Source organism: Buteo buteo, chromosome 6, assembly GCF_964188355.1.
Source record: "Buteo buteo chromosome 6, bButBut1.hap1.1, whole genome shotgun sequence".
In the NCBI taxonomy this organism is placed as follows: Eukaryota; Metazoa; Chordata; class Aves; order Accipitriformes; family Accipitridae; genus Buteo; species Buteo buteo.
The window spans coordinates 13,788,916-13,802,508 of NC_134176.1; the positions used below are offsets into that span (position 1 = coordinate 13,788,916).

Genomic DNA, 13,593 nt, shown 5'->3' on the forward strand with positions numbered 1-13,593 from the left:
ATAGGAGCCTTCACAGGGAGCAGTGGGAGGATGATGTAACCTCTAAACTTCCACAGGCTATATCAATGGCAGGGATCTGGCTAGGAAACAGCAACTTTGCCTTAGTAAAATTGTCACCTTGTGAAAATAGAGCTGTTTCAGAAAACCACAGACTTTTAAAATAATTTTGAGTTGCTAAGGCTTTTTTGAGGGAAAAAAAAGAAATGAAGAAAAAATAAAAAAGAAGAGAGGAAAAAGAAAAGGATGAAAAAAGGACCTTTCTAAAGAACACAATTATCTGAAAAAATAAACTGCTTGAGATGAAAGCTACATTTCTACAGATGCTCCTATCTTTGTTTTCACCATCTCAAGTTCCTATATGCTCATTTGACTCTCTAGCCTGAAAACTAGGGCATTCCCTTGAAAAACAGGCAGGCTCTAGTCCTTTCGTGTGCTCGTATTTATTTACTAGAAGTGGATCCCCATCAAAAGAAGTAACAGAGCGTTGCAGTGCTGCAGCCCAGAAAGGGCTCTGACCTCGGTCAGAGCATCCTCCTCGAGGAGGATTGAGCTGAACCCATTGCTCCCACATCAGAGAGGAGCCCTCTCTTCTCTGCACAGGCTGCCAGGGAAAGGCAGAAGAGAGCATCCCCAATGGTCCAAAGGAAAATTGGCCATGTTAGACAAAACAAGCACATTTTACTGTGAGGAGGTAAAAAAAAAAAAAAGCCCTACCATAAAAAGGTGGTGGTGAATAGCTCATACAGAAGTAATTGCAGCTTGGTTTAGTTTTCTGGTTTGTTTTGGTGTCAGGCATTTGCCGTGCTTTTTTTCCCCACTAATTTCCTGTCGGGATTGGCAGCCAGTGACTCACCTGCATTCACAGATGAGTATAGCCAGAAAGCCAGCCTACAGCTCCGCTTCTCCATCCTGCGCTTTAATCACACAAAACAACCCCCGCCCCGACCCTGTGAGTACAGAAATATTCAAAGTACTAGGCAAAAGCAAGGCCAGGCAGCCTCCCTTTATGACTGTAGATATTGCCGTAACTGAAGGACTGAAGTCACATATTCCAAGTACTCTGTCTTCATGGGTGACTCCCACAGTTCAAGGCAAAGCAATAGTGAGTGGCCCTGGAGAAAACTATGTCGTCTCCCCAAAATGACAGGAACATGATGATTAGGGCAGTTTTTGAGAGTTCATCTCTGCAAAACCAAACTGGCAAGACCATGGGGCTGCCAGTAGCTTCCCATGCCCAGGGAGAAAGCCCCTGCGGCTCATTTTCTGGTCAGCAATGTTTAAACTATTTCCTGCGTACTACAGAATACACATGGATTCAATGGATAGATATAAATCAGAGAAAGCAATTATGGGTCCCTAGGTTAGATTTTTAATCTCAAAATCTGGGATTTGTCGTGGGCATCTCTGTGCTTCCAAGAGACATGCAGGGACCACATAAGACGTGTATTATATCTGTTACAGGGAAGCTGAGGAGGGCTTTTCCTGCAGCTGGCTTCTTGTGTACCAAGTTATGGTGAATGCCCCAAATCCTTAACGTAAATCATCAGAAAGCATCACGCAAACACCAGCCTAACTGACAACTTATCTAATGGACAAATCAAAAGTAAATGAGAAGAAGGGAAGATGAGTGACCCAATGAAGAACCAACAATTTGTCATTTGGGATGTTTTATTAGGCAGTTTGACAAATTTCCTTCTGGTTAACTGATTAAATTTACATTTCCCTATTTTTAATCTTTAATTTATTTCATACTCAAATATGATTGTTAGCCATTAATCAATAAGGTTTAAAGTGTTCACGATTAATGGGCAATGCCTTCAGTATAAATAAGAGATTCTGTGATGCTGCGATTTATCTGGCTCTAGAGATTGCAGGATTGCTCTGAGTGCTCATTCCTTAGTTACAGTAAAGCGAGACCAGGAGGATTGATGAGATTCTGTGCCAGCGGTGTGATAAAATTAAATGGAAGCAGCTATTAAGGATCTGCGTGAGATAATGCTGAAAAAGAAACCAAAGAGTTAACGAGACTACGTTTTTGATATAAGTAATGTCAGAGAGATTAATGAGTCTCCGTGCTCTAGATAAGTAGGGATTTACAGCACCTATATGGTAAAAAGAAACCAGACAGGTTAATGAAATGACCACCTACGGCTCTGCCGGGATGTCAGGATTCAGGGCTATAGGGGTGCCGAGCCGCAGGCAAAGGGTTAACGGGAGCCTGGCTGCAGCGGCAGGCAGAGGGACCTGAGGAGTTACCGGAGTTGCGAGCTACAGCCCGGGCGAGCAGCAGTGAAAGGGTTAACGAAAAGCCTCCATGTATTCAGATGCTAATTGTCAAGATAGTGTATTACTTGAGGAAAGTAATTCGATTACTCGAAACTCCCACTAAGGAGACGAGCTTGTGTCCCTTCCATCTGTCGGGCTCTGTGGAAGATGACGAATTGAACTCAAAATTCACGTGTGATGAAGTCACTGTCATTCCCCAGCCAGCAGAGCACTGCTGCCATGCCCACCGAGCGGAGAGTAGCACCGCATTTCAACTTTTCCTCTGAAACCCAGGAGGCACAGTAACCTGTTACTTGCTGCTGCTTGCTTTTTTTTTTTTTTCCCTCCCCATTTTCTGCCTCAGCGCTACAACTGAGTCATTCTGTTGCCCATGGCTCGTGGGTATACAGTGCTCCTGCAGCGCGCTGCATTATTCCCCAGTTCATCTGTCAATGTTATTTTTGGCTAATGCAGATGTGGGGTTCGCTTACCGTCGCTTTGTAGACACTTGTCGAAAACCATTTGGAAAGCCTTAACTATGCATAAATCTGCAGAGTGAATGTTTTCTTTCATTCACTTGCTCCTATTATTTGATTTCTTGTAGGCCTCTGCGGCAGAGATGGAGAAAATAAGGTAAGTGAGACAGTTTATTTACATCTCGTTATAGGGAAGAAATGTTCTGTTGCACAATGGACGATACAGGCTCTTGGAAAATATTCTGCTTAATACGATCAGTGTAAAATACTGGATTGCATGATGATGTGAGGGAAGCTGTGTTTTAGAGACAAAAGAAAAGGAATGTGGTTATTCTAGTAAATCTGTTTTGCAGGGATGTCAATTCAGAAAAGATGTTTTACACACAAACATGTTTTATTGAGAGTTGCAGAGGATATTTGATTATATAAATGTTGTAGTCACTTGTCCATTTACTGCAAGAGCCTGCCATTCCATTTAATGAGGAAAGTGGATCAATAATTCATGAAAAAGCTGAAGAAAATATAGGCTTGACTTCAAAGCATCTAATTACTGTGGTTTGTTTCAATATAATGCTGTAACATTGGTGTTCGATTTTTGTTTTATATTGTATACCAGCCAGATAAATCTTGTCTCCTCTGTGTTTAAAATGTTGTCATACTGTACCAGTTTCTCAGCACATCTCTCTGCTTTAAGCAAAAGGAGATGGCTTTTATAAACATAAGTTTTCCATCTCATGTCCGAGTGCAAGTCTGCTTTGGGGGATATTGCTTTTGTGTATGTTGTTAAGAAAGAAAAAGAAAGAAGAAAGCATTCTAGCCCTTTTTAAAAAAATAATAATAATTAAAAAATCAAATTCTGTCTATTAATAAAGTCCCCAGGTATTATCAAAGTGATAAGTAAAAGCTGAACTTTTTACTATCCTTTAAATACTTTATGGATCTTATTTTAACAACCCAAAACACTGGCCATGGTCTTATATGGTTTTATTGGACAAGCCCAAATTCCTTCTCTGAACCTAGTGACTCAGTTTGGTTAGTGACAACTGTTGTCCAAGCACAACTTTGTAGATTCCTTGAGTTTGGAATGGCGATCTTGAGTTATTAGAAATGCAGAAAAGTTCTAAAATTCTGGAAATAACTGGGGAAGAAGTAGCAAATGTGAAAGAACAGAGATTTGACAAAGTGTTTAATGAATTCTGGTCTGGAAACAAAATCCTCTTTTTCATTTGAGAATGAGGAGGTTAAGTCTCTTACAGTGGACTTGAAGATGCATGTCTGAAAGTTTCTAATAGAATTTATTTATGAAGTGCTTCAGTTGTACATTTTTTGTAGTATCTCATGAAAATGAAAGTATTATGACTTTTGAGCTGAAAGAAAAACTCTGTGAAATGTATTATGGTTTTGCGTATATGTAAGCACTATAATGTTAAAGCTGTTTTTCCTGAGTAACGACTGAGAAAGGACCTCGGTATGTGGTCCTGCCTTTAGTAAAAAATCCAAACAAGATCACCTATGGTATATCCACACTCATGTCATGAATTACTCTCTTGGAAGATGCAAACAAATATACATTTACATGTTTGCTTGATAAGCATGTGTGCACAAATGCAATATGATACTTGTAATACTCTACTGAGCATGCCTTGGCCTCTGCTTTTAGCATGCAGGCTCTTGCCACATTTGCAATAACGGGCTGCAGAGCCCAGGAGAATGAGCTCAGGAATGTACTGAAAAAGAAAGAATTTGCTATGACAAGAATAAACAACCATAAAGCTCTATTTTCCTAGCACCCTAGTTTTGCAGCTGTCAGGCATGCAGCAGTCCTTACCTCAGTACTCCTTGAGCACTATATAGATGAAAAAGCCCACACTGCCCCGCTGAAGGAAGTGGGAGTTTAGTTATTAACTCCAACAAGAGAAGGGTCAGGCTGCGTCGGGAGTCTGTTAATGAAGTTTTCTGCTTACAATTCTTGTGCGTAGAAGTTGCTTCTGACGGACGTTGGTCCCCATCACCCAAGCCAACACAAGGCCAGTGCAAGGGCTCCCTGTGCTTCCGAGCGGAGCAGCGAGCCGGGCCGGGGGAGCTCAGGCAGGACCCCGAGCAGAAGCTGCACCGCTCCTTCCCAACTTTCCCAGGGTCCCTGCCCATAGTCATCTTGGATGCAAACTGACAGAACCCTCAGCAGTTTAAGGAAAGAGCAATCAAATCTGGAGTCATTATTTTAAATAGCCGGTGAACCCACAGACCTGAGAGAATTAGGTTTTTCCTAAAGCTATCCAAGTCTGGCACACGGGTGAAAAACAAATTACCTTGTCTTTTAAGCACAGTGGCTTCAGAGAGGCCATGTAGAAAGATAGCCTGAAGCCAGGGGAAGGAGGAAAGAAACAAGAGGGAAAAGGGCAGGCCAGAAAGAAAGAGGTATTTTTTGTTACATGTAGAAACCAGCGTAACAGCATAGGAAAAGTCATTCCCGCGTGATACTTGAATTTGTTCTGCCCTATCCCCGGGCCCAGCTCCTTCCCCGCTCTCTTTTTGCAGCCAGCTGAGGATCTGCCATCCCGCGTGAGCTGGGGTGGCGTTGGCCCAAGGACTAGAGGGTGAGCCCGCACCAGCTGCGGGGCTAGGGCGCACAAAGAGTACGAGGGTCCTGCAAAAGAGGGAGGAGAAGGGCGTCTGGAATTAGCAAAAAGGAAACAAACCAAAGCCTTGTCGGAGAGAGAGAAGAGCAGGGCAACCTACATGGCCAGGCTGAAAACCCTCAGGGTTAGAGAAATCCAGGTTTGCATTCCACAGCGCGCTTCAACATAAGAATGCCTTTTAAATATGAAGAACAGGTGCAGAGAGTCGCACTTTTCAGAGAAGCTGCTCCACACTGACAGTCCTTGGGAGCCCACAGGGCCAAACATTTTAAGGCGGCAGCTCTGGAAGTCTTGGAGTGAGCTTTGCACATTCTCCAGCCCAGTGCATCTGGCACACCCCCAAGGACTGGGGTGTCCAGGCCCATTCAGACAGAGGGGCAAATGCAGGAGCCTGCAAAATTGATCCCCTGACGACCCATGCATTATTCAGCCCCAAATTCGCTGAGCCAGGGCAGCCCAAGCAGTTGTGCAGCGAACTAATACACCTCTTAGCGTTACATTCCTTGACTCGGAATCTAGCTGGAAAGATGCAATTCATCTCACATAACAGAGTAATAATTCCCCTTGTATACCAAGGAGCTGCTGTGACCTGGATGTCACACCCTGTCCTTTTCAGCAGGGGCTTGCCACGACAGCGTTACAGGTGGAAGGAGCAGTAGGAGGCAGAGGTGGGAGGTTATCAGTATTTAGCCTGACAGAGGGATGACTTCCTCTAGAAGTGGAAACATGCGATTTTGCGCTAAAACTTTGACTAGAAAAATCAGTTACTGCAATGAATTCTTCACACTGTGAACAATTCCTAGCAGTACGTAGTGTTTATAACATCTCAAGGTACCAATACATTAGGCAGGAAGTAAGACTAACTACTAATCACAAACCTCTTGAGGATCTGCATTTATGTAGGTTGACTGTGTATGGTTATACAGTCACTTTAAACATTAATTACTTCTGACTACAACCTTTTAAATACAGGTTTTTTGATCTGATTCTTTTCCATGTCTATAAACAAGGACTGAAAAATCTTTAAGTTAAAGTAAATTTCAAATACACCTTTTCTATTTTGTTTTGACTCTTAGCAGTGTGCTATCTTTGGTGCATATATTCAAGAGGAGCATGTGCCTTCCAAGTCTAAGGCCTCGCGGATCTGTGGTGGCTGGCACACAAAACTGCGAGTACTCTGGAAACTGCTCCTTTAAGTCAGATTGAATCTATAGCAAATGAAAGACGAGTTCCTATGCTACCAGGAGTTTGTTTTTTCTTTGCTTTCATTTAAATCCTGCTTGAAATACAGGTTATAACATTTAATCTTTCAAGTGAAAATGTTGTAAGGTTTGGCATAAAAGACCCCCAGCTATATTTTTGTACACAAATATTGATCAGATTATTAGCATTTCTTACACTGAAGAGTACCTCACTCCACAGAAAATGCCAGTTAAGGTGAAAAATATTGTTCAATAAAAGCTTTTTCTTTTTTCAAACACACTCCTAAAATTTCAGTGACAATTCAGAAACTCTATAAATCAATATTCTTAGTTCTAAGCTTTCAAGATCCACAATAGGCTGAACTGTCTACCTAAAAGTACATAGAACAGGACACATCATCACGACCATCAACTGCCAGGCTCACATAATTAGTATCTGTAAGGAGGCTGACTTTCTACTTTGCAATGTAACCATGGTATTCCCCAGCTGAGGATTACATTGTTTTGGTAGCATTAGTTTCGGCACTTTACTAATCACCCAAGGATCTCTGATAAAAGTGATCCGTGTCTCAAGGAACCTGTGAGGCAACATCTTCATTTCATTGTAGTCCTTGTTTCAGAACATATGAAAGTGATTTGTTTTGCACACACAGCTGGTAGGAAGTCAGCAGCTCGATCCAAGTCTCTTGAATTTTCAGACTTGGACTTTTCTCAAGCATGTTTGAGTTCATCTGTGGTAAGGAAGGAATATCAGTTTCTTCAAAAGGAAGATCAGAGGCACGTGCAGTCCTAGGGAAAAGATTCTGCAGTAGTTTAGTGAAAATGTGAATACCTTCCTAAATGCCCACTAGATCATGCTGCCTTCCTTGCACTTGCTATAAATATAGCCCTCTTCATATGCTAATGAACACACTGCAATTTCCTGCCATCCCCACCTTGTCCTTGTTCCTTCTCTCAGCCTGCATCGACATTAATTTTACCATAGTTACTTGAACACAAGGAGAGGATTTTTTTTGTCCGGAAAGTTAACCAACAAACATGGTTTACTTTACCCTCGGTCTTGTCTTCACATCCATAGCTGATAAGCTGGGAGCCACTGCCTTGTACAGAGGCACAATGCCACAGGACAGCAGCAGGGCTGCGCAGGCAGCAGCTCCAGCATCTGCAGGCTCTAGCTGATGCTGGGACTTGAAACCCCAGCTGAGGACACAGGCAAAGAGATGGCACAGGGCAGGCTCGGAAGTAATAGAGCATAGGGAAATGCTGGCATGAAAGGGCCGTGAGTTTGGGGTCATTAGAGGTTATGGTAGAAAAGTCACCTAGCTGGGTGAACTTTGGGTCCATTTTGAAAGAGGGAGGAAGAAAAGGAAAAGGAAAAGAGAGCTGCCTAACTTATATTCAAACAGGTAAAGCAGGTTTTCATTTTTCTCTGCTTTGCAAGTTGTTTTAATCTCCCAGGCAGTCCCAGCAGCAGTGACAGCCCTGCGGTGCTGTTATCAGCACATCTGGTTAGTTCATGCTGCCATCCAAGGTGTGACTGTAGCACAGGTAAACTACACATCTCTCCCCCCGAGACTACACTCAGCTTTAAGTTTGGTGGTTGTCAACCATAGGGATGGGAGCAATGGACACATGAGGATATATTCACAGACCCCAGGGGAACTACAGCCCTGGAACTGGGATCGTTTGGGGCGGAGAGCCATGCTGATCTACCTATACTAGCACCTCTGAGAATTTTATTAATGCTGTCAGGGGCACAGTATGCTTGTGTAGCTCATACTAAAGTCCATCACACTTAATTTCCACTATTAGTGTTACCTGTGCTAGTCAGTCAAGTCAGCGCTACATCAGCTGAGGCAGGAGTGTTACTGTTATGTTGTCCTACAACCCTGTGCCCTGAACTGCTGTCTGCTGCTTGGAAAAATGATCTAAAAGGCAGTGATGCCAGTATAGAACGAGTCACCTCCAGTCACCTGCTGTAACAGGTGCTGCGTTATAGTATCTTTTTAGTTCTAGATAAAAACTGAGTGGAGTAAAAGTGTCCGGCAAACAAGAAACATGACAGGAGCAGGGGGCAGAAACAATTCAAGTTGAATGAAACTAGGTATAGCTGTGTAAAGTGGCCTGCAGGGACAAGTGGGAGCTGAGCAAACATCTGAAGAGACCAGGGAAGTAGGTAGGAGGAGATGAGCCATGCCATCAACCGGGAGCTGCAGTGAGTCATGGGGAAGAGGCTGGACCTAGGTGATACCAAGCTTACAAATAATGCTCTGCCTACCCCTTTCTTGCAAGGCAAAGTGCATCACTAAGCAATACTATAACTGCTCAGGAAAAAAAGGAGGGGGGGATTTTTGACAAATATTTCAGAAAAAAAAAAACAAGGTCCTTTTCTTATAGTGTTTGTGATTAGTTCAAAACTTTGTAGCATAGGGAGTAGAGCTTCCAGGACAGTTTCTTTTTTTATTGTTGGGTTGCCCCTGCCAAACCATGCAATGACCCTTGATGGTGAGAAAATTCAAAGGTGGGAAAATTGGATGCTCTCTGCATCCCCTTTATTGGTAATAGTGACTAGGCTTCAGTTTATGTAAGTGCTTTGACCAAAGCTGTTGGGGGATATGTGCAGAACAGTGAAAGCAGCGACACAAAGCAGGCAGTGGCAACAACTGCAGCAGTAACAAAACAATCTTATAAGCTGAAGAACATAAGAGGTTCCAAGCTGCAAACCCCAGATGGTTCAAGGGCAGTATAGTTTGTGAACCACACTTGGCTGTGCTCTGTGGTAAAATCAAGTACAATTTGAATGCTTGCTGCTGCTACAGCACACAGACTGATGAAAGGAAGGAGATAACTTGTCTGCAACACTATTACAGGCATTTGCAATTGCCAGCTCCACTGCTGCTGGCATGGCTTAGGCAATTTAATTTACCAATCAATTCTTGATTTACACACAAGTGACTTTAGAATGCATTCAAATAAAAACTCTGTATCATCACATTTGATTCAATGTTCTTTAAAAATCAAAAGCATCTGAAATATATCAAAATTATTAAGTTTTTCACATTAAAAAAATTGAAGGGGCTGAATTGTCTTAATATTTAGTAATGACCTAGAGCCAGCTTAGCATGAAGTACAATGTGCTGAAAAATAGGCACTAGATAGTGAGCTATAATCTTTTTTTTTTTTGAATTCATGAATATGAGGGTCGTATAATTTACAAAGCCCTCGAGCGGGATAGCAAGATCATAAGTGCCTGTAGCTCCTTGTTGGATTTCTTTTATGTGCGTGACCATTCTACCGCTCACATGAACTGCACAACTCTTGTTATTCAACTCTTCCAGGAGTAACATGATCCACCTCATTGAACAGTGCACAGAGTCACTGCTCATTGCTTGGTTTGTAGTAATGTTTATCCTAGGGTAAAAAGGGCCTCCGTATCTCATGCAGTAATATTGCCTCTTAGAGTGTGACTTTCTTCATATATGCATTTGCAAAGCTCTGTAAAACATTGAGAAATCTAGCTTTCATCCTGAACTTATCCAACTGCCACCATGTCAGCAAAATCATAACTGAAAGGCTGTGTGCAAGAGAACATACATACACCTCATGCAGCAGAGTTGCCCAGGAGGGCAAACGGTATTTGAGAGGAATATTGTTGGTAAAGGAGTAGTTAACTGACTTACGTGTTATACCAGGACATCACGACTACACAAATGCCATTTCAGCTACTCGGAGCAAAATGCAAATTTTGCACCTTGATTTTACCCATCTTTAAAAGGAGGAGGAGGAAGAGGAGGAGGGTGTCCTAGAAGAAAAGAGGAGCTTCAAACTTTTTCTGGAAGGCACTGAGCTCTTCAGGGACTCCCTGCTGTGCTACAAAGACCCTCATGTTCACAAGAAACTCTCATGACAACAGCCCCAAACTGCTGCCCTCTGTTCAACAAGACCAAGTTTCACATCCATGTTAGAGCAAAGGGCTTTAACTTTGACGTTTCAGTACAAATCAGATCAAACAAATGAGCTAATTTTATTTTTCTGTTAGCTGTAACTGCCATTTAGACAAGAGGATCAGTTTAAGGAGCTGCTCTATTTTTAAGGCCTTCCAAGAGCTATACTGGAATTCCCAGCGATGAATGGCAACTTAATCTTTTCCCTGGCCACCCCCCAAGAGCTCATTCTTGCAGTAGGCAATTTGAAGAGATAAACAATCAGCACTCCTCTTTTCTGCGTGTTTCTGTTTACAAAGTGTTAAATCTTTGTGCTGCTGTTTAACTCGGGGATGCTGGCTTAACCAAGGTACTGCACAAATTAACCCAGTTCTCAATGCTTCACCTGTACAGAGTAGTCTACAGACAGGGAAAGAAATTGTCTATGTATCTGTATAACTGGTCTTACTGCCAAGAAGTCCTACAGGTGTAGGTGCTTGAAATGACATTTAAGTAGCACTAAATGCATGCAAATGACTTTACACAGGCATGTTTAAGCTTGTAACTGCTGGGTCACTTGCCCTTTGAGATATTATTTCCTCACGGTATGAATCCTATCTCTGTCCTGTAACAAAGAAGTAGTATTTCCAGGGAGTTAATCAGAAACAGTCCAGACTGACGTACCAAATATGTTCCAAGACTTAATGCAGATCCATGAGTGGCTGAAAAATAAACGTTTTGCAGCTCTACCCAATATTCTTAACAACTCAGTGGGGAACTAGTAACAGTACATTCATTGACAGAGGCACATCCTTCATGATGGGGAAAGTGCTGCTTTCTATAGAGAAATAAAGATTTTTAAACTGCATACAAACAATCTATAGCACTGAAACAGTTCTATTTGAATTCAAAATAAATTGTATGCTTAGTTTTGACTCTCAGCTTGTGAGTAGCAATGATGCTTTTATTTGTATTTGCATTCTGATTTAGATTGATGAGACACCAACAATTAAATAGTGAAAGATCAAGTGAGTCAAATACTCTGAAGGCTGGATAAAAATGAGAAACCCAGCAAACTAGCCCAAAGCAATGCAAGTAGAGTGGTGAAAGACAGAGCAGGAATGATATTTAAGTAAATTACTTGGAAAGCAGTAGCATAGCTCAACACAGAGGAAAATTTGATTGTTCTAGTCAAAAAAACAGAGCAAGAAGTTTTTACACAAGTCCAAATGGGCCTTCAGTCCTACATCTTTCCAGTGCTGAATTCATAGATAGGCTTTTGCTAAAAGGGGTGCATTACTGGCCTGGCTTATTTTTACCCAAATATGCACAGCAGCTGGCCCTAGGACCCCCACTCTGCCATCTTCTTGCAGCCTTGCACAGTGCCAGGCAGAGCCACGCAGTGAGGCGTCTGGTTTCTCAACCCACATCAGCAGCAGAACCCTGCCAAATCTGAGCATCAGCAGTTCCACTTCATTTCTGACCCCTCATAAGCCTTTAGGAAGAGCAAAATCTTCCTGGCTTATCCCTGTCCTTACTGTACCAATGCTACCAAGTGAAATGGGCATGAGAAGCAGGCTTCTGAGTAGATTTCCAGCCCACGCTTTGACATGTAGTCTAGGATAGCCTAGTTAATGACAGTCTTTTCTCTGGAGCCCCTAGATATCTGGCAAGCTGGAGCAGGGGGCATGGAGCAGGGGAAGAGGGCTGATAGAAAGTCCTGTCATTCACTTTGCTTCCATTTTCCCACTTGTGGAAGGCAAAACAGTACTCTTGCCCTGCAGCTGGAACTGCTGTGGTAGGTGCAGGAGACCCCTTGCTAAAATGACATTCCCAGTTGTGGAGTCTCCTGAAGCATGCTTTCATGTTTCTTTGGTCCCATTTTATTTTTTCACAAGATGCCACCAGTTTGTGTCTTGTCTTGATATCAAATGTTCTTTATTAAACTCTTTCACTACTAGAGGAACAAAGAGCAGGAAGGCTCTAGGAGATACACAGTCCTCACCAGTCCCATGTGAAGGAAAGACCAAATTCAAGAGTCTTGACTTTTCCATGAAGAAGGTTAATTAGCCCTTTGTATAACTCAAAAGGTAGCTCTGGCAACAGAGCATATGGGCAGGAAAAGGAAGAAATGAGTCATAGATAGAGAACACTGACATGAGTTTCTTTGGGCCAAATTTAGCTGACCTATACTGTTTGGTAACAAAGCAACTCCCCCCACCCCACCCCCCGCCCCCTTTCCCCCTCCCTCCTTCTCAATCTACAAGAGAAATCACAACCTAAGAGTCATGATTTTTTTTTCCTGAGAAATTAAAAGTACATGAAATTATAGCACTAAACAGCTAGTCTGCTAACAAATGTCAGTTTAGAGGAGTAAAGCTGTCTTGTCTATTGCATATGATGCAAAAAGGTAACTTCCCACAACAGGAACAGGTCTTTTTTTTCTCCACCTTGACAAAGCTGCTAATGCAGATTTTTACAGTAACTGTAGACTTCAACTTGCTTTCCTTTAACTGTGTTATGCTTTCTAATTGACAAAGCCTCAGCAGACTCAGTTACTAGAACTGATGGGTTTCACATGCTGTGAACTTCTGGAGGGTTTTCTTTACAAACCAGGACTGAATATCATCTAAATGTAAAAGAAGAAACATTTGAGAGAGATGTCCTATTAATTCCAGCACACAGTGCACTTGGAGCCATTTGAGAAAAATAATGCCAATCTAGCCAGTTTCGCTTAATATTGATTTGATTTGAGGAACATTTATTCTCATTGAAAAGCATTTTTTTTAATACGGTTATAACCCTCCCATGGCCCACTGTGGAAAACAACTTTTCTTATAACCTAGGAACATGTAGCAAATAAACAACAATAGCTACATGTCACTTGGTTTCAGGGAACGTGTAAGGTTTCAGTTACAGTTTTGGCAGTAAAATTCTAATGAATTCTTTGGTGGTAATACAATGTGGACTGTACTGCAGCTTTACAGTTACTTTGCATTCTCATCTCCATCCACTGAAGAGTTGTCCAAATCCTATGGTATAGTAAAAACAAAGTTTACCAGGATTTTCATCTTAAGGTTCCTATAGC

At 42.1% G+C, this 13,593-nt stretch overlaps 1 protein-coding gene across 1 annotated transcript in view; it reads left to right on the forward strand.

Annotated features, from left to right (window-relative positions):
- BEGAIN (brain enriched guanylate kinase associated) overlaps positions 1-13,593 on the forward strand; it is a 153,218-nt gene that overhangs the window by 33,313 nt on the left and 106,312 nt on the right. Inside the window, exon 2 of the mRNA XM_075031060.1 lies at positions 2,870-2,898. Coding sequence (XP_074887161.1) covers positions 2,870-2,898 — 29 coding nt within the window. The remainder of the gene's footprint in view (positions 1-2,869; positions 2,899-13,593) is intronic.